The sequence below is a fragment of the Pristiophorus japonicus genome, chromosome 8, assembly GCF_044704955.1.
Source record: "Pristiophorus japonicus isolate sPriJap1 chromosome 8, sPriJap1.hap1, whole genome shotgun sequence".
NCBI classification, from domain to species: Eukaryota; Metazoa; Chordata; class Chondrichthyes; family Pristiophoridae; genus Pristiophorus; species Pristiophorus japonicus.
Window position 1 is genome coordinate 132,800,213 of NC_091984.1, and position 21,291 is coordinate 132,821,503.

Sequence of the window (21,291 nt, forward strand, 5' to 3'; positions counted from 1 at the left end):
TCGAGAACTAGAGGACACAGATTTAAGGTGAAGGACAAAAGAACCAAAAGCGACATAAGAAAAAATGTTTTTTTAACACAGCGAGTGGTTAGCTTCTGGAATGCACTGCCAGAAAGGGTGGTGGACGTGGTCTCAATCACGGCTTTCTAAGGGGAGTTGGATAATTACCTGAAAGAAAAAAAAGTGCAGGGACACGAAGAAAGGGCGGGGGAGTGGGACTAGCTGAAGTGCTCTTGCAGAAAGTCGGCATGGGCTCGACGGGCCGAATGGCCTCCTTCCGTGCTGTAACCATTCTATATTCCATTGCAGAATCTAGAGGTTACTTCTAAGGCTGTTATACAAAAGGGGATTGAACTACATTCAAGAGAAGAAAGTAATAGTTAAATTTTACCTTTCAGTGTCTGGTGACTGGACAGGTTCCGTCCTGTGGTTATTCACTAAGTTTAAGAGATGAAATGAAGTGGAATTGGAAAGCGGGTAAATTGAATCCGTTAATAGGCTGTAGCTAAATCTCTCCTCGGCTCCAGTGTCGATGCCGGTCTCTGAACTCGTATGAAGTTGTTCAAGTACGCTGCCCTGATTGGGTTCTGCAAGTTGTTGGCTGCTGAGTCCCGTTTTCGAGTAACTAGTGTAGTTCTCAGTCCTGATCTTGATCGACAGGTTGGCCTGCAGCTCCGTGCACAGGACAGGCAGAGCCGCGTTCAGGGAACTGTTCCTGCACAACATTCTCAGACTGCTCTGATGGGAAGTGCTTCGGAAGTTGCCGTGGAAACGGGGGTGGTGCAACGGGCTTGTCGTGTTCCATGGTGTCGGGCTCAGGCTGATCACATTGGACTGGAGTGCTGAGAAAGAAAGATGGCATTAGAATCATGTTCTTTACACAGTCGGTCATCCAAATGCTTGAACTATGCCAGTGGTAAAACTGACTTGCACGCAAGGGAACACAGGAACAGGAATCGGCCATTCAGCCCCTCCGCCCAGTTCCGTCATTTTATTACATTGATGGCTGGTGTGTATCTTAACTCCATCTAGGTTCCGTAGCCCTTAATACCCATGCCTGAAATAAAATCTATCCAACTGTGGCTTGGAGACCAGACAGGCCATATTGCTCATCAGGCCCTGCCACTCCACTCTGAAACAAGCCTTCGAGGGTGGGGGCGGCGGGGAGGGAAGACATAGCCATAGGACTCTCATTCAACTTTTCCCATCCCCATTAGAAGGCACCTTTCTCCCACGTCCACATAGAGACAAAGGAGCTAAAGAACCTACAACCCACAGCTCCACAACACCATGCATTGGTGCATTCAGAGGGAGAGACTTATACAGAGATGGAACCACATGTACAGGCACCTTCTCCACCAGAACATACGCACCCTATAATCTTTTACAATTATTCGATTGTAGGAAAGCAAATAAAAGACTTGCATTTAATGAGCCCCTTTCACCACCTCAGGACGTCCCAAAGCGCTTTACAGCCAATTAAGTACTTTTGAAGTGTTGTCACTGTTGTAATGTGGGAAACGCAGCAGTTAATTTGCACACAGCAAGCCCCCACAAACAGCAATGTGATAACGACCAAATAAATTGTTTTTGGTGAGGTTGGTCGAGGGATAAATATTGGCCAGGACATCTGGGATAACTCCCCTGCTCTTCTTCGAAATAGTGCCATGGGAACATTTACATTCTCCTAAGAGGGCAGACGGGGCCTCGGTTTAACATCTCAACTGAAAGACGGCACCTCCGACAGGGCAGCGCTCCCTCAGCACTGCACTGGAGTGTCAGCCTAAATTTGTGTGCTCAAGTATCTGGAGCAGGACTTGAACCCACAACCTTCTGACTCAGAGGCGAGAGTGCTGCCCACTGAGCCACAGCTGACACTGAAGCTTCAGCGATCGGCCAAATGGCCACATTTCAGTCCTCCATCTGAGTAGAGCCACCAACGAACCCTTTCAGATTGTGCAACCTGGCTGCAATGTCAAAAGCACCAACACCATCCAATCCACTCGAAGCGCACAGGCCGGCCATACTCAGTGTGAAACCATACAGCCTGCCATCTCATCCTGTGCAATCTATCTGTACCTCCCAACTCTCTCACACTGTACAATCCACCCAACGCATCGGTGATGTCTTCTTTACGACATCATAAACACACAGTCTACAAGATGGCTCTACCATAAAACTTGTCAGGTGACCTGGTCACCTGACCCTTTTATTATTATACGTCAGCAGTTGCATTACCATAGTAGTCCACTTGGTGGAGCAGTAGTCCACTAGGTGGAGCTCTATTACAGCATCGAATCCACTTAAACTGGAAGCTGGCGCTGTCCAATGTCCTCTCATCAGCCAGCTGCACTGACCCCTGTACGACCTTGCATCTTCCCCTGCCTGCGCCTTGTCCCACTACTGTTTGCCCTCCTTTCTCATCACCTGCCCGGCATTCGCTCCTGTTTCTGCCAGCAGGTGGGCCATTTTCTTTCAAAGTGGGTATAGCACTATGATTTATTTGGAGTGCTCAAACACCATTAAAACCAATTTTCCAACAATGAAGTATCAGCCGTGGCCCAGTGGTAGCATTCTCACCTCTGAGTCAGGAGGTAGTAGGCTCAAGCCCCATGATGGGATTTCAGCACATAATCCAGTCTTCATAAAGGTGCAGTATTGAGAGAGCGCTGCACTGTCAGAGGTGCCATCTTTTGGATAGGACTTCAAACCAAGGCCCTGCCTGCCCCCTCAGCTAGATGTAAAAGAACACGTGAGCACTATTCATTATCTAGTCATTTATCTCATTGCTCTTGCTATGTCCAAATTGGTTGCGTTACAATGCTGACTGCATTTCAAAAGTCCTCCATTGGCTGTGAAGGCTCTTTGCGAGGTCCTGTGGTTGTGAAAGGCGCTATATAAATGCAAGTCATTCTTTCTTCTCTTACCTGGTGAAGACAGGAGTGCAATGGAGTGAGCAGAAGGCAGATGGGAGCAAAGGAGTGGGACCTACAGGCGGTGATAGTCTGGTGTTACTGAAAGGGATATAAATCCAATGGAGTCCTTGGATAGATGGCATAAGGGTGCACAGGTTTTATAGCAGGGATTATCAGAGGAGGGATAAAGAGGGTTTAGGGGCAATGGGATATGTTGGGGCAGAAGAGAATGGCTAAGCTTGGTAGGGACAGTGGGTTCACATGGGCGATTGGAATAGAAGACAGAAGATGATCGGGATAATGAGAGGTGATGGGCACTCTTGGCAGTACAGAGGGTAAGTGGCAGAATGTGGGCATGGAGAATGGTGAGTGGATGGAAATGTATGATAGTGACATTTTCAATGCTGAGATCGCTCGATCCTTTCTGGGTAAGGGTATTGTAACGTATGCACCTGAGAGGATGCTCACAGGTTGGTCGAGCTGTTGAGTTGGGAGTGGCCTAGCCAGTCATGTGATGGTCACAAGACTCAATAAAATCCCAGTCAGTTGGGTTCGGGAGATCCACGATGAGGCAAGTGGTTGTGAGCCTGGTGGATCAACTGTTAATGTGTCGTGTGTTTGTTAAACCTTTGCTAATAAACCAACTAGTTCTTAATAGCAATGTGTTGCTATGAATTCTTAAACAAAGAACCCATGAAGCAAAAACATTACCAGTATCAAGGGATATGGTGCAAAGGTGGGTAAATGGAGCTGAGACACTGCTCGGCCATGATCTAACTGAATGGCGGAGCAGGCTCAAGGAGATGAACAGCCTACTCCTGCTCCTAATGTTCGGAGCCCTACTACTGAATACTGTGATAACATGAGGGGTTAATACTGCAAATCTTGGAAACCCAGGTATCGAGGAAAAAGCTGAGGAGAGAGCAAGCCACAAAGACAAACAAATATCCAACTGAGGTAGCTTGGAACCCGAGTTTGAATCTTTCCTCCTGAACCGCTCCAACGCTTGGTTCGTATGGAAGTCATTTTGTGATTTGTAAAATGAAGTGTCAGAAATGTCGGACTGATTATTTGAAGGATAGAGTTTGTACTCTTGATCGTTTCATAGACTCATAGACATTTACAGCACAGAAGGAGGCCATTTCGGCCCATCGTGTCCGTGCCGGCCGACAAAAAGTTACCCAGCCTAATCCCACTTTCCAGCTCTTGGTCCGTAGCCCTGTAGGTTACGGCACTTCAAGTGCTTATCCAAGTACCCTTTAAATATGGTGAGGGTTTCTGCCTCTTTCAGGCAGTGATTACCAGACTCCCACCGCCCTCTGGGGGAAGAAATGTCCCCTCAAATCCCCTCTAAACCGCCTACCAATTACTTTAAATCTATGCTCCCCCCTGGTTATTAACCCTTCTGCTAAGGGAAATAAGTCCGTCCTATCCGGCGCGGATACGAAGGACTGAAATGGCCTCCTTCTGCGCTGTAAATTTCTATGTTTCTATCCACTCTATTTGGGCCCCTCATAATTTTATACACCTCAATAAGGTCTCCCCTCAGCCTCCTCTGTTCCAAAGAAAATTATTTGATTCGACAAGAGTGATGTTCCCGTGCTCCAGCGTCAGGCCACAGTGAAGCTGGCGTTACTGTGACGTTGATAGAGGCTCCCGAGGTTTCGGAAATGGTCGACGAGATTCAACATCGTCTCCAGTGCGCCAGTGCAGCCTTCAGCCGCCTGAGGAAAAGTGTTTGTAGACCAGGCCTTCAAAACTGCCACCAAGCTCATGGTCTACAGGGCTGTAGTAATACCTGCCCTCCTGTATGGCTCAGAGACATGGACCATGTACAGCAGACACCTCCAGTCGCTGGAGTAATATCACCAACGATGTCTCCGCAAGATCCTGCAAATCCCGAGAGGACAGACGCACAAACATTAGCGTCCTGGACCAGGTCAACATCCCCAGCATTGAAGCACTGACCACACTTGATCAGCTCCACTGGGCAGGCCACATTGTCCGCATGCCAGACACGAGACTCCCAAAGCAAGCGCTCTACTCGGAACTCCTTCACGGCAAACAAGCCAAAGGTGGGCAGCGGAAATGTTACAAGGACACCCTCAAAGCCTCCCTGATAAAGTGCAACATCCCCACTGACACCTGGTAGTCCCTGGCCAAAGACCGCCCTAAGTGGAGGAAGTGCATCCAGGAAGGCGCTGGGCTCCTCGAGTCTCATCGCCGAGAGCATGCAGAAATCAAGCGCAGGCAGTGGAAGGAGCGTGCGGCAAACCAGTCCCACCCTCCCCTTCTCTCAGCGACTGTCTGTCCCATCTGTGACAGGGACTGTGGTTCTCGTATTGGACTGTTCAGCCACCTAAGGACTCATTTTAAGAGTGGAAGCAAGTCTTCGTGAATTCCGAGGGACAGCCTATGATGACTGTGACGTTCCATCCCGGTGATCGCAGTGTTGCTGCTGTAAGGAATTTGGACAGTTGTTTCATTGAGAAGCAGTGGCTCACCGTTTGGGCCCGGGTGAAGTTTGAGCCGATGCCAGTTGCTGGCGGCGTCTTCGTACTTGGTCTCGGGGACGCTGAAGTAGAAGGGGCCCTCGACGGGCGGAGCGGGCTTCAGCACGGGCGGCCGTGGGATGGTGTACTCGTACGTTACATGCGGCATCTTCCCGTTGAGGTTGTAGTACTGTTTTAGCAGAAAGAGAAGGAATCGTAACCAGAGAGCCGCAGAGCCACCTCGGAATAAACTCTTAAAATACTGATCTTAATCTAAAACCTGAGCAGCAGGGCCAAGGTCCAATGACGTTGGGGCATCAGCAAGGCGAAAAAGAATTGGAGAGCGGAGGAGGTAAATAGAGTGGCGGTTAGTTGATAGCAAGCTTGAGTTTTTAATGTCTGTGGATAGTAAGAGCAAGGATAGACAGAGAAAAGTTACAATGTTCTGCAATATTTACGAGGATGTTGCCTGGACTGGTGAATTTTAGCTATGAGGAAAGATTGGATTGGCTGGGTTTGTTTTCTTTGGCACAGAGGAGGCTGAAGGGAGACCTTATTGAGGTGTGTAAAATTATGAGGGACCCAGATAGAGTGGATAAGAAGGACCTATTTCCCCTTAGCAGAGGGGTCAATATCCAGGGGGCATAGATTTAAAGTAATTGGTAGAAGGTTTAGAGGGGATTTCAAGAGAGATTTCTTCACCCAGAGGCTGGTGGGGGTCTGGAACTCACTGCCTGAAAGGATGGTAGAGGCAGAAACCCTCACCACATTTAAAAAGTACTTGGATGTACACTTAAAGTGCCATAACCTACAGGACTACAGACCTAGAGCTGGAAAGTGGGATTAGGCTGGATAGCTCTTTGTCGGTCGGCGCAGACATGATGGGCCGAAATGGCCTCCTTCCTTGCTGTAAATTTCTATGATTCTATGAATATTCAGGGTACTCAGCAACAATGGAGATTGCACAAAGAGTCCTGATTTAAGCATAGTGAGGAGCATGGAGCTTAGCAGGAACAAAAGTGGAAAATTCAGAGTAGTGGCGACCATAATGGTATTAATAAAGCAGCGAATCACGAAAAAGATTGAGGCAGAGAGATGTTGGGAGGTTGCCGGTGAGAGAATGATCAGCTATCAGACGAGATATTTTTTGTTACCTGTCCTGTGGTACAAGACAGGTATTAGAGGAACCCCCTCACTTAACAAATAGAAATACTGTTACTCCCCGTCTGCCCCTTTGTTGTTAAACCATTCTGCCAACACTTTCTTGGCTCATAACAACTGGACAGCAGTGTGGGAAAATGGTGCTGTAGTATAGGACATCAAATAAGCTCTATCTGTCAACTGTGTCCAGTAGTACTGTAGTACTCTTGCATTTGGATCAGAAGATTACAGGTTCAAATTCCACTCCGGGGACTTGAGCACAAAAATCTAGGCTGACACTCCAGTACAGTGCTGAGGGAGCGCTGCACTGTCAGAGGTACCGTCTTTCGGATGAGATGTTAAACCAGGTGAACGCGAAAGATCCCCTGGCACTATTTTGAAGAAGAGTAGGGGAATTATCCCCGGTGTCCTGGCCAATATTTATCCCTCAACTTATGTCACTAAAACAGATTATCTGGTCATTATCTCTTTGCTGTTTGTGGGAGCTTGCTGTGCACGATTTGGCTACTGTGTTTCCTGCATTACAACAGTGACTATATTTCAAAAATATTTCATTGGCTGTGAAGGCACTTTGGGATGTCCTGAGGTTATCCAACAGATTGGATCAGTCTTATTGGGAAAGATGCCCACAATAAAGCCAGCACTACCCAGCAATCACAATCAGAGGTTACAAGTACAGTCGGTATGAGAAATGGAAATAGCGCACAAGTGTACTAGTTGTGCTCTACTAGTTAGCCCCGGTGCCCTGACCAATATTTATCACTCAATCAACATCACAAAAACAGATCATCTGGTCATTATCACATTGTTGTTTGTGGGAGCTTGCTGTGCACAAATTGGCTGTTGCGTTTCCCATATTACAACAGACTACACTCCAAAAGTACTTAATTGGCTGTAAAGCACTTTTGAGACATCCGGTAGTTGTGAAAGGCGCTATATAAATTGCAAGTCTTTTGTTTCTTTCTGCTGGTGTGTCAGTTAAGCCATACTATTGGGAAACATGTAGAGGAAGCAGTGCACTACACTTGGCCAGGTGGTACCCAACCTGAGAGTGCTTGATGCTGGCGGTACAAAAACTAAAAAACAGGAGGTCAGGTCAAGCGACTAGGGTCATCTATAATGGTTCCAGACAAATAGGAATCGGCTCAATGCACCCTCTCCAGTCATTTCGAAAGTGTGGGGTGCAGAGTTGGACACAATGCTCCAGCTAAGACCCAACCAGTGATTTATAAAGGTTCATCATAACTTCCTTGCTTCTGTACTCAATGGACTGGATTTTCGGTCTTCTGCGGTCCCTGTTAGCATCCCGGAGGGGAGGCAGTGGCCGGGAAATCAGTGCCGGTTTGGGGGGGGTCACGGAACAGTACCGCCCGGAAGGGGCGAGCTGGTGTGCAACACCCCTGGTTGCGACACCGGCTCGGTTTTTGGTTGCCGCCTGGTTCATAGCACCTGGTAGAGTGCCCCTTGGTGGGAATGCCTCTGGAGGCAGGCATTCCGAGCTGCAGCGGCCGCAACGAGATAAATAATGCCGGCCTGAGGTAAGTGTGATTTTTTTTGGTTGTGATTTATGTTGTGGTGGCGTGGGTTTCTTTCAGGTTCCCCCCCCCCACCCCCGCCACAAGCCTCTCTCAGAGCACTCCGAGGCCAGCTGTATAGCTCGGGATTTTCACTTGCTCAGCTGGCCTAGTGCCCAAAGAGAAGTGTGCAACGACTCCCTCCGCGCTCCGCCCTACACTCAGGGCCCAGCTGGTGAATTTTGTGGCTGAGAACGCAAACCATTACCCGGCTCACACTTTACCGCCCCGCCGCCATTACCACCCCAAAATGACCAGAACCGGAAATCCAGCCCTACGCCTCTATTTATAAAGCCAAGGGCCCCGCATGCTTCTTTCCACGTGTCCTGTTATCAACCATTAGGTAAGAAATCTTCAATAAACTGTCTCAATAAGCACCTTCACAGCAAGTCTATCGGCAAATCATCAGACTTTAGAAATGTATCAAGTACAAACCATTGGGGCTTTATTGGGTATAGACCATTCAGAAATGTTTGCCTGGTGGGTTAAGGGTCTAGTTAACACGTCATCGGGAAATTGCATGAAAAAAAATTAATTCACAAAAAAAAATCAAGATTCGTATCCGAGATATTATGCCCAGCAATGACAGTCATGTGATAATCATCAATTTATACGTTCAAAATCCTCAATATATACCTTAAATTTTATTGCCAAAACTGATGGTGCTCCCCTCCTGTCAAATGAACTGTTCCTCAGGGCTGCTGACCTATAACATCATAAGATGAAGAGATTGTCGTCAGAAGCACAATCCAAGAGTTAATGCTGGAGTCACATTGCACGTTAGCTCTTCAGTAGCAAAGGCAACATTCAAAACTTTCCAAAAGCTGCATTTTGTAATATTTTGCTTGTTTTAAGGGGACCAGCTACTACACAAGGAAGCACTTTCAATAAGAAGTTTAGTCTGTCCTTTTTTTAATTACGTCTCCCAAGTATGCAGTGTTTTAAAAAAAAATCAGACTCTGGCTTAACCCCAAAGTAGACAACTGCCTTAAAGCCCGCACCAGAAATGGCCATTTCGGGCCGGGTGGGTGGAAGTGAAATCCTGCACTAACAACAAGAGAATCCCTCTCATTTCATTCCCGGGTGCCATGCTCATGCATCCCAACCCGTGTTGTTTATGGTCTCAGCCTTCACTATGATAGCCAAGGAATGGCAGCTTCGCAAAACACTTCTATTATATTCATTCTCGGGATTCATCCTCTGGAACAAGCTGCCGTTTCATGTGGTGGATGCAGACTCGCTGAATTCCTTCAAGTGAAAGCTGGATTTGTTTCTGGCTGTGGCGGAGATCATCTCTGACAGAAGGTAGGTACTGCAGGGAATTTAATGCTCGGAGTGATCTCCTGGGCTAGTTTCGATCGCCTAGATGGTCGGAGAGGAATTTCCCAGATTTTTTTTCCCCCAAATATGGCCTGTTTTTTTAAAATCTGTTTTTTTTTGCCTCTCCCAGGAGATCACATGGTTTGGGGTGGGGTGGAGTGTATATGTTGCGATACACAAGGTATCACAATTGTGTGGCACAGGCTTGATGGACCAGATGGTCTTTACCTGTTCGTCATTGTTCGTATGTTTGTATACGGGTGTCGCTGGCAAAGCCGGCATTCATTGTCCATCCCTAGTGGTCCTTGAGAAGGCGGTGGAGGGCCTTCTTCTTGAACCGCTGCAGTCCGTGTGGTGCTGGGATCGGATGTTCCAGGATTTTGACAGGAAGAATAATGCATGGCCAATTGTTTCAACTAAAGTGCTCCTCAGGACAAGGGGAGGCCAGGCTAATGGATCCCAATCAGGATTTCCCAACATGAGTGGGAGAAAGAAAGCATCTATGTCTTAGGAAACGTCACGAAGGAAAGTATTTTTGCATTGAGAGCGTTCACTGTCCAGTATCAGTCCTCTTTGAGCTGTTTACTAGGTGGATATCTCTCGGCTACCGCCATCCATCTTAGTCGCACTCCTCACAAATGGTCTCTTCAGTTTTTGACGTCATGGATCAGGAGCCCAGTGGAGCAGTTCATTTGACAATGTAGGGGAGGGGGGGGAAAACAACATAAATTTGGCAGTAACATTTATAATGCGTAAATTCAGAAGTTTGTACTTTGTTTTTGGTTTTAATAAGGAACGCATTCATTAGGAAAAAAATTCTGAAGAAAGGTGTTAGTTTGGGGGATTCTTCGGCGCCCTGTGAGGACCGGCACACTCATTTCTTCACTGTGTTTGCAAAAGTTTTGAATGTTCTATTTTGCCCAGAACTCATTGTTCATGACGGACAGGTGTGCCTTGTTTTCATTGCATTTCATAATGCAGCGACATGCACATTATTTCACTTATCATGTAGCTGAATGGAAAAAGGATCCCTGTCACAGGAAGAAGTGGGATTTAAATAGCACCCGTTTGTAATGTATGCACCTGTGAGGATGCTCACTGGTTGGTTGAGCTGTTGAGTTGGGAGCGGCTTAGCCAGTCACGTGATGTCCACAAGACTCAATAAAACCCCAGCCAGTTCTGTTCAGGGGAGGTATGCAGTTGTGAGCCTGGTGGATGAACTGGTAATGTGTCGTGTGATTGTTAAACCTTTGCTATTAAACCAACTAGTTTTTAGTAGCAATGTATTGCTATGAATTCTTAAGCAAAGAACCCCATGAAGCAAATACATTACACCTGTGATGTATTAGGGCGTCCAACAGCACTTCACAGCCCAAGAATGACTTTTGAAGTGCAGTCCCTCAAATGGCAATGAGGTAAACGACCAGTTAATCTAGTTGGGTGGTGTTGGTTGAGGGATAAATGTTGGCCAGGAGACTGGAGAACATCTCTGCTCTTCTTTGAATAGTGCCATGGGATATGTTATGCCTGAACAGGCAGATAGATAGGCCTAGATAGATAACTTTAATGTCTCATCCCCAAAAAAACACAGCTCCAATGATGCAGGATTATCTCAGTACTGCACTGGAGTGTCAGCCTAGGTTGAGTGCTCAGGTTGGGGAGTAGGGTCTTGAACCCACCACCGTCTCATTCAGAGGTAAGAGTGCTACCACTGAGTCAAGCTGACACTTTGCCCAGTGAAATAACTGAAGGCCCACAGTAGGACTGCCAATCCTCCACTACTACCCTGGAGTCTCCAGGAATTAAAGATTAGTCTCCAAGATACTGTTACGAGCAAAAAAACGAGGAGAAAGATCAAAGGGGCAATAACAAATTGTGGGGTTTTTTAATCCCATTTTCTTTGAACACTTCTGTTTACTAGTTATAAAATATTGGAGATGGGGGAAAAAGGGCAGTTTGACTAAGTCAAGACTCGTCCAATCAGGTGTGAAGACTCTGCTTTCCAATTGGTGTGGAAGGCAGTGCCCCACGAGTATGGACATGTCAGACGACCGATGGTGGGAGGTCATGTGATGGCACATCCAGGAATATATCCAACCAAACTCACAGGGAAATTTCAAGGCACCAACCTTCTTTTGTTCAGCTAACAAAGGGTCATAGAATGCAACTCACAGGCCAGCATTTATTACCTATCCCGGATTGCCCTTGAGTAGCTTGCTAGGCCATTTCAGAGAGCAGTTAAGAGACATCCAGGTCAGTGATGGCATATAGGCCAGACCAGGCAAGGAACCAGATGGTTTTTTACAACAATCCAGCAGTTTATTATTAACTGAATTTAAATTCCCCAGCTGCCGAGGTGGGATTTGAACTCTAGTCTCCGGATTATTAGTCCAGGCCTCAGGATTGCTAGACCAGTGACATCACCACTATGCTATCGTTCCCTCCCTACAGATCAATGGAAACCTACCCTCCGTGTCCTAAATAGTCTCATACCTCTGCCAGTCTGGATTCGTTTCTTGACTGTTCTACAAGAAGTATTGATTCCAATTCAGGCAAAGAAACCGCTTCCTATAGATGAATTGGAATTAATACATTTCTCTCCAACAAAATTGGAGGTTTTTAGTTCATTCATCACAAAGTCAGCCAGTATCACCCCATCAGCCAAGTTCTTGATATAGTGCAACCTCCCAAACCCTGGAACTTCTGGTATCGTGAAAGGTTGTCAGGTCAAACAACATTTTACCAGAAGATAGCTCTCTTATTTTCAGCAAATGTTTAGAAAGATAACATAGAATAAAATTGTAGGCATAAACAGATAACCTGACTATCTCTATATCAGATAGATCCTGTCCATCTGCATCAGCTCGACTCAGCAATGTTAATTGTCGTTAGTTTGAAAGACGGTTTTACTTCAAACCTATAAGACTCAGTGGCACATCAGATAAGGGGGTTTGATGACCATTAATGACCAATGGCTCTGAAAGCTCATTCAATGAGTAGCCTATCCAAGCAGTGCAGGCAAATTGTTTTGACTAACTTGATTGGGTTCTTTGATGAAGTAACGGAAGGATTGATAAAGATAACGCAGTTGATGTTCTGTATGTGGACTTTCAAAAGGCATTTGATAATGTAGCACATTAGCAAGATTGAAGCCCATGGGATTAAAGAGGCAGTGGCAGCGTGGATACGAATTGGGCTAAGAGACAGAAAGCAGACAGCAGTGGTGAAGAGTTGTGCTTCAGACTGGAGGGAAGTAGACAGTGGTGTCCTCCAAAGGTTGGTATTAGGATTAGTGCTCTTTTTGATATATATTAATGACGTGGACTTGGTTATACAGTTACGCAGAGAGACCAGAGAAGCTGGGGTTGTTCTCCTTAGAGCAGAGAAGGTTAAGGGGAGATTTAATAGAGGTGTTCAAAATCATGAAGGAGTAAATAATGAGAAATTGTTTCCAGTTGCAGAAAGGTCGATAACCAGAAGACACAGATTTAAGGTAATTGGCACAAGAACCAGAGTGGAGATGAGGAGAATTTTTTTAATGCATTGTGTTGTTGTGATCTGGAATGCACTGCCTGGAAGGACAGTGGAGGCAGATTCAATAATAACTTTCAAAAGGCAATTGGATAAATAGTTGAAGGGGAAAAATGTTCAGGGCTTTTGGTAAAGAGCAGAGGAGAGGGGCTAATTGGATAACTCTTTCAAAAAGCCAGCACAGGCACGATAGGCAAATGCTGTCTTTCTGTGCTGTATTATTCTTCGATTGTATGATTCAATCCCTGGTCTGCACTGAGGCAGCAGTAAAGGCATTGTTAGGGGGCTAGAAATGGTCACAGTGTCCCTAGATTCGGGAGGGGTAAAAGGTCAGGGTGGCTGCTGTACATCGATGCCTGATGGCAATGCACACGTGGACCGGATAGAGCTTTTCTGTGATGCACTCTGTAGCCAAATAGCTATCAAATTGGCTGTCAAGGTTCACAGATGCATTAGCACCACTTGGAACTATACCCCAGCAAGGGAGGGTCTATGCCTTCAGGAAGGGAGCAGGGGAAGACAACTTTTGAGAGAAAAGGTGATCAGCAAAGAATAACTCCTTACAAAAGTGGCTTTTCCCTCCAAAGAGATCACAGAAAGTACCCTCTCTCCACGTATAGCCCAACGTTCTTCCTTGGGTAAACATCACCTCCTGCCGGCTCCTGCACTGGTTGTTTGTTGATGGGGTAGTACGATTAAACCATGGATTAACATGACCCACACCTCTCAGCGTGCGCAGCATTTCAGATGGCGTGGCAGGAGGAATGGAGCCTGCTCCTGCTGTTATCTGCATTACGTACCATCACGTTGAGTCCCTGGTTGGTGGGCCCTTGGGCGATGATGTATTCGAAGCCGTCGGAGAGCGGGTTTGCGGGTCGCCTGTACTTGAACACTGTCCCGGCCACCCGGAAATTCCGAGGGTTGTCAATAGCTGTGTTCCCATTGAAGAAAAAGTAGCCGCCTTCGTCTGCGAGAGCTTTGGAAGGAAACACAAGGGACATGTAATACATTACATATCTGAAAATAAGGCAGGAGTAGGTGGGGAGGATGGAAAAGAAGAAGGAAGTAATTTAACGGAGTTACCTAAAATATTTTCCGTTTTCCTCCTTTCGATTATTTGGATGTCAGAAGCACCGACGGGAATGTTCGTGATGAAGAGATAACCTGCCGAGCAAAGAGAGATGGTCGTCAAAGCAGAAGTCACCTCAGTTGCATCCTAATGAGGGCTCTGAGCACCTTGACTCTTGTCGCCAAGAGCATGCAGAAAACAAGCGCAGGCAGCGGAAGGAGCGTGCGGCAAACCAAGCTCCCCACCCACCCCTTTCCTTCAACCACTATCTGTCCCACCTGTGACAGAGACTGTAATTCCCGAATTGGACTGTTCAGTCACCTGAGAACTCACTTTTAGAGTGGAAGCAAGTCATCCTCGATTTCAAGAGACTGCCTATGATGAATGCAGGCATCGTGCTGCCCTTGGGAGTGTCTGCTGTGACTACAACATGACTCCCCATCCAAAGCCTCTACCTAACGATGGCACACAGCGCAATTCTCAGCTTCAACTCAGTGTTTTCAGGCTTCGTTAAAAAAAAGCCAAAGAATAAAGCTTCTTCAAGCGTCACAGGCAAGCTCCGTCACTTCCTGCATGACCGAATGGTAAGTAAGAAAGACTTGCATTTATATGGCACCTTTCACAACTGCCAGACATCTCAAAGCACTTTGCAGCCAATGAAGTACTTTTGGCGTGTAGTCACTGTTATAATGTGGGAAATGCGGCAGCCAATTTGCACACAGCAAGCTCCCACAAACAGCAATGTGATAATGACCAGATAATCTGTTTTTGTTATGTTGATTGAGGGATAAATATTGGCCAGGACACCGGGGATAACTCCCCTGCTCTTCTTTGAAATAGTGTCGCAGGATCTTTGACGTCCACCTGAGAGAGCAGACGGGGCCTCAGTTTAACGTCTCATCCGAAAGATGGTACCTCCGACAGTGCAGCTCTCCCTCAGCACTGCACTGGAGTGTCAGCCTAGATTTATGTGCTCAAGTCTCTGGAGTGGGATTTGAACCTGCAACCTTCTGACTCAGAGGCGAGAGTGCTACCCACTGAGCCACAGCTGACTCTGTCCACTCAGGTCTGTAACCCACTCATGTTACACTTGCCTCTTCTGCATCCACACTCCCTTCACTCCCACCATTGGCAGCTGTGCCTTCAGCAGTCTTGGCCCGAAGCTCTGGAATTCTCTCCTAAACCTCTCCTCCTCGCTACATTTCTCTCCTCCATTAAAATCCTCCTTAAAACCTACCTCTTTGACCCAGCTTTTGGTCATCACACCTGTCCTAATATCTTCTTCAGGGTCAATTTTTGTGGATAATGTTCCTGTAAAGCGCATTGGAAGCTATTTTATTATTACCTCCGTAACATCGTCTGTCTCCGCCCTTGCCTCAGCTCATCTGTGCTGGGGCCCCAGCTGTTTACATTGTACATTAATGATTTAGACGAGGGGATTAAATGCAGTATCTCCAAATTTGCGGATGATACTAAGTTGGGTGGCAGTGTGAGCTGCGAGGAGGATGCTATTAGGCTGCAGAGTGACTTGGATAGGTTAGGTGAGTGGGCAAATGCATGGCAGATGAAGTATAATGTGGATAAATGTGAGGTTATCCACTTTGGTGGTAAAAACAGAGAGACAGACTATTATCTGAATGGTGACAGATTAGGAAAAGGGAAGGTGCAACGAGACCTGGGTGTCATGGTACATCAGTCATTGAAGGTTGGCATGCAGGTACAGCAGGCGGTTAAGAAAGCAAATGGCATGTTGGCCTTCATAGCGAGGGGATTTGAATACAGGGGCAGGGAGGTGTTGCTACAGTTGTACAGGGCCTTGGTGAGGCCACACCTGGAGTATTGTGTACAGTTTTGGTCTCCTAACTTGAGGAAGGACATTCTTGCTATTGAGGGAGTGCAGCGAAGGTTCACCAGACTGATTCCCGGGATGGCGGGACTGACCTATCAAGAAAGATTGGATCAATTGGGCTTGTATTCACTGGAGTTCAGAAGAATGAGAGGGGACCTCATAGAAACGTTTAAAATTCTGACGGGTTTAGACAGGTTAGATGCAGAAAGAATGTTCCCAATGTTGGGGAGGTCCAGAACCAGGGGTCACAGTCTGAGGATAAGGGGTAAGCCATTTAGGACCGAGATGAGGAGAAACTTCTTCACCCAGAGAGTGGTGAACCTGTGGAATTCTCTACCACAGAAAGTAGTTGAGGCCAATTCACTAAATATATTCAAAAGGGAGTTAGATGAAGTCCTTACTACTCGGGGGATCAAGGGTTATGGCGAGAAAGCAGGAAGGGGGTACTGAAGTTTCATGTTCAGCCATGAACTCATTGAATGGCGGTGCAGGCTAGAAGGGCTGAATGGCCTGCTCCTGCACCTATTTTCTATGTTTCTATGAAGCCCTCATCCATGCCTTCGTTACATCTAGACTTGACTATTCCAACGCACCCCTGGCTGGCCTCCCACATTCTACCCTATGTAAACTAGAGGTGATCCAAAACTCGGCAGCTCATGTCCTAACTCATACCAAGTCCTGCTCACCCTTCATCCCTGTGCTCACTAGCCTACATTGGCTTCCGGTTAAGCAAAACCTCGATTTCAAAATTCTCATCCTTGTTTTCAAATCCCTCCATGGCCTCGCCCCTCCCTATCTCTCTAATCTCCTCCAGCCCAAACCCCCCCCCCCACCGAGATGTCTGCGCTCCTCTAATTATGCCCTCTTGAACATCCCTGATTATAATCGCTCAACCATTGGTGGCCGTGCCTTCTGTTGCCTCAGCCCCAAGCTCTGGAAATCCCTGCCTAAACCTCTCTACCTCTCTTTCCTTCTTCTAGACATAGAAACATAGAAAATAGGTACAGGAGTAGGCCATTCGGCCCTTTGAGCCTGCACCACCATTCAATAAGATCATGGCTGATCATTCCCTCAGTACCCCTTTCCTGCTTTCTCTCCATACCCCTTGATCCCTTTAGCCGTGAGGGCCATATCTAACTCCCTCTTGAATATATCCAATGAACTGGCATCAACAACTCTCTGCGGCAGGGAATTCCACAGGTTAACAACTCTCTGAGTGAAGAAGTTTCTCCTCATCTCAGTCCTAAATGTCCTACCCCTTATCCTAAGACCGTGTCCCCTGGCTCTGGACTTTCCCAACATCGGGAACATTCTTCCCGCATCTAACCTGTCCAGTCCCGTCAGAATCTTATATGTTTCTATGAGATCCCCTCTCATCCTTCTAAACTCCAATGTATAAAGGCCCAGTTATTCCAGTCTCTCCTCATATGTCAGTCCAGCCATGCCTGGAATCAGTCTGGTGAACCTTCGCTGCACTCCCTCAATAGCAGGAACGCTCCTTAAAACCTACCTCTTTGACCAAACTTTTAGTCACCTGCGCTAATTTCTACTTATGCGGCTCGGTGTCAAATAGTTTATCTCTTACTACTCCTGTGAAGCGCCTTGGGACATACAAGTTGTTGTTGTTGTTAAATGTCTTCTATAAATACAAGTTGTTGCTTTGACTTGATGACTCAGTCAATCCGTTGCTTTTATTTGATGCAGAAGCAGGGCTCCCCCATCTCTAAAGTGACAATGGTGCACCAAAAGGTGGCTGTACGCTGGCCTGTGATGTCGGCTCGTACCAAGGTGGCCATGGAAACCATCTCGCTGTGAGGTCGGGGAGCCCCCTCCCCCCTCTATTAGTAACCGGTGTTAATCTATCGCTTCGGGCGAAACGGGTGGCTGGATCACACGTCTACCTAAATGGGTGATCCCGCGTCGGTAGCTTCCCGAGATCCGAAAGCAGGTGCTGCCATCGCCGCCGCAGAGTCCGCATTTATCTAGCCTCTTGGAGGAGTACAGGAGGCCATCGCAACCAACGGGCTGCAAAAGAAAGACACATTACATTTATCGGGGCACTGAATGATCGGCCCTCTATCGGTGGCCGTGCCTTCAGCCGTCTCGCCCCAAACTCTGGAATTCCCTCCCGAAACCTCGCCTTGCTACCTTTCTCTCCTCCATTAAAATCTACCTCTTTGACCCAGCTTTGGGTCACCATGCCTGTCCTAATATGTCCTTCTATGGAGGCATAGAATACATGAGCAGGGAGGTTATGCTTGAACTAGTTAGAGTACTGCGTGCAGTTCTGGTCACATGTTGTGGCAGTGCCATATGTCTTAGGCAGGCCAGGCATTCTGGGTGCAGTTTCACTTTGGACGTTTGTGCAGAGTTCTTGTCGGTAGTGCATTAAAAGAAACTTGTTCCTTATGAAAAGGATGTGATTTTGCTAGAGGAGATTTACGAGGTTGTTGCCTGGACTGGAAAACTTTGATTGTGAGGAAAGATTGGATAGACTGGGGTTTTTCTTGGAACAGAGGAGGCTGAAGGGAGATTTTAATTGAGGTATATAAAATTATGAATGGCCTGGATAGAGTGGATAGGACGGACCTATTTCCCTTAGCAGAGGGGTCAATGACCAGGGGCATAGAGTTAAAGTAGTTGGTAGAAGGATTAAAGGGGAGATGAGGAAACATTTATTTACTCAGCGGTGGAGGTCTGGAACTCACTGCCTGAAAGGGTGGTAGAGGCAGAAACTCTCATCACATTTAAAAGGTACTTGGATGTGCACTCAAAGAGCTGTAACCTACAGGGCTACGGACCTAGTACTGGAAGGTGGGATTAGGCTGGGTAGCTCTTTTTCGACCGGCACGGACACAATGGGCAGAATGGCTTCCTTCTGTGTTGTGATTTTCTATGATTCCCCTGGAAGGTTACTTTTCTGTCAGGTGAAGGGCCAAGCTGCCTCTACTCTGAACTAACAATGGGCACACACCCTCCAGTCTCAGGAGAGCAATCGATTCCAACAGTCCCAAGTCCCACACCAGCCGTCTCCCCGAGTCAGACTTGGTGCCAATTCAGTGCTGAGTTATCATAGAATGATGCCACACTGAGCGAGGCCTTACGGCCCATTGTGCCTGTGCTGCCTCTTCGAAAGAGCCAATTAGACCCACTCCCCCTGCTTGTTCCTCATAGCCCTGCAAATTTCTCTCCCTCAAGTATTTATGGGGCTGTTCTGTTTAATGGATTCACACCAGATTGAGACTGTCCAGACGTGTTTCCACACTGGATCCTTACAGCCAGGCGAGAGAGGAGAATTTCAGCCCCTCTGCGTGAGCTGGGTTGTAACTCAGTTCCTGGAACTAAATGGACAGATTGCTAATCCGCTGAGCCACCCAATATCCTCATGTATTTCCCAGATCTGATTTCTGATGAATGAAGGCTAAGAGAGGGGAGGAAGGAGTTTAAGTCACCGTGGCTGGAAAGTATAGAATTTCACAAAGCATCCATCTTCGATCTCTCGGTTCACTCTGTGTTACTGAGGCTGTGTGCAGACGCTCACTGTAGGGGACATCGTGCAGATGGAAAATGCCTGGGCTCCTCCCATTCATCAAGCACACTGCCAGATGCAAGCAGCAAATGGTCTGTCAGTCTGGAACTCTCCTCTCCAAATGGCTGTGGATGCTGGAGATGAATTGAAATGTTCAAGACTGAGATTGGCAAATTTTTTATTAGGGTATCAAGGATTATTGATCAAAGATGAGAAAATGGAGTTGAGGCCAGGATCTCATTCAATGGCGAAACAGGCTCGAGAGGCTCGATGGCCTATTCCTGTTTTTGTGTCAATGTACTAATTCACAGTAGTGTACGTAGGTCCATTCCATATGTTGCGCTAGATCCATCCAGTGTTTTGGAAGTTCTCAGTCGGGATTTATTCCAGGGGCTGCTGGCTAAGGGAGATTGCCTAAGGAACAGCATGTTCAATATATCAGAGTTATTTCTTTTTGATGAGAAGCATATCTTCTTCTATTTCATTATGTTAGGTGTAACAAGTATTATATGTCTGTAATGTACTTATGAATGACTCCATGAGGCAATGTGTTGTACTCAAACTGTAGTGACCTTGGTCCTTTATTTCAAACTTCAGAGTGAGGCACAAGCATGGTATGCAGCCTTTAATGCTGGGCCCTGCCACCAGGGCAGGAAAGCCCTGGTCTCCACCAGTTGCACCTTCTAGTGGTGCCAGCATGTATATATACAGTGTAAACCTTATTGATAGTACATCAGGTAAACAAGTCTCCATTTTATGCAACCACACAGTGACTACACAGAGAGTACATCCATAGTCTGCATCTACAACAAGAAGTATTGGAGACAGTTTCAAACTTCCGCTGGGAAAAGAAAATTCCCCCTCCCCCCCCCCCCCCCCACCCACATTGCATCATGGTGACATCTCATGCTCTTTACCCCTTACAGATTATCTGAGCAAGGTTGCCAATTCGTGACTGTTCATTCGGGGCTCCTGCATGCAATCAATTAGCCAACCCGAGAGGCAAAGAGACTGAGAGCAGGTGGCATGGTCCACCCACTCGGCCCAAGAATGATGCAATAGGGTTGGATTTGTGACCGTCTCCTCTCCACCCCAACTGAGAACTGCAAAAGGTGCTTGGTTAGACTAGTTGGCTGGTTAGAACGTCACCTTGTTACTACACAGCCGCACTTAGCATTCACTCACGGCAGACGGAATCAAAAAGGCCAATGGATTATCGGCCTTTATCTCAAGGGGGCTGGAATACAAAGGGGAGGAAGTTACCCTACCTGGAGCACCGCATTCAGTTCTGGCCACTGCACATCAGGAAGGATACACTGGCCTCAGAGGGGGTGCATTGCAGATTCACCAGAATGATACCAGGGCAAAAAGGTTGCACAAACTCGGTTTGTATTCCCTTGAGTTTAGACAGTTATGGGGTGATCTAATTGAAGTGCTTAAAATAATAAAGGGATTCAAGAGGGTACATACAGAGAAACTATTTGCTTTGGTAGTGGAATACAGAACAAGGGGCATAGCCTTAGCATTAGAGCCAGGCCATTTCAAAGTGAAATCAGGAAGTACATTGTCACACAAAGGTTAGTAGAAATGTGGAACTCTCTCCCTCAAAAGGCAGTGGATGTCGGGTCAATTGAAGCTTTCAAGACTGAGATCTATAGACTTTTGCTGGGTGAAGGTAGAAACATAGGAGCAGTAATAGGCCATTCAGCCCCTCGAGCCTGCTCCGCCATTCAATCAGATCATGGCTGATCTGTATCTTAACTCCATCCACCCGCCTTGGCTCCATGTCCTTTTATAACCTTGGATAGCAAAAATCTATCGACGTCAGATTTAAAATTATTAATTGATCTC

General features: G+C 46.9%; 1 protein-coding gene across 1 annotated transcript in view; it reads right to left on the reverse strand.

Moving 5' to 3' along the window:
* The window catches only part of LOC139268176 (ADAMTS-like protein 2), a 203,128-nt gene that overhangs the window by 79,224 nt on the left and 102,613 nt on the right, over positions 1 to 21,291 (reverse strand). The window contains exons 6-10 of the mRNA XM_070886228.1: positions 17,813 to 17,936; positions 14,077 to 14,157; positions 13,794 to 13,969; positions 5,420 to 5,597; positions 392 to 842 (exon numbers count right to left, since the gene is read on the reverse strand). Of these exons, the coding sequence (XP_070742329.1) occupies positions 392 to 842; positions 5,420 to 5,597; positions 13,794 to 13,969; positions 14,077 to 14,157; positions 17,813 to 17,936 (1,010 nt within the window). The remainder of the gene's footprint in view (positions 1 to 391; positions 843 to 5,419; positions 5,598 to 13,793; positions 13,970 to 14,076; positions 14,158 to 17,812; positions 17,937 to 21,291) is intronic.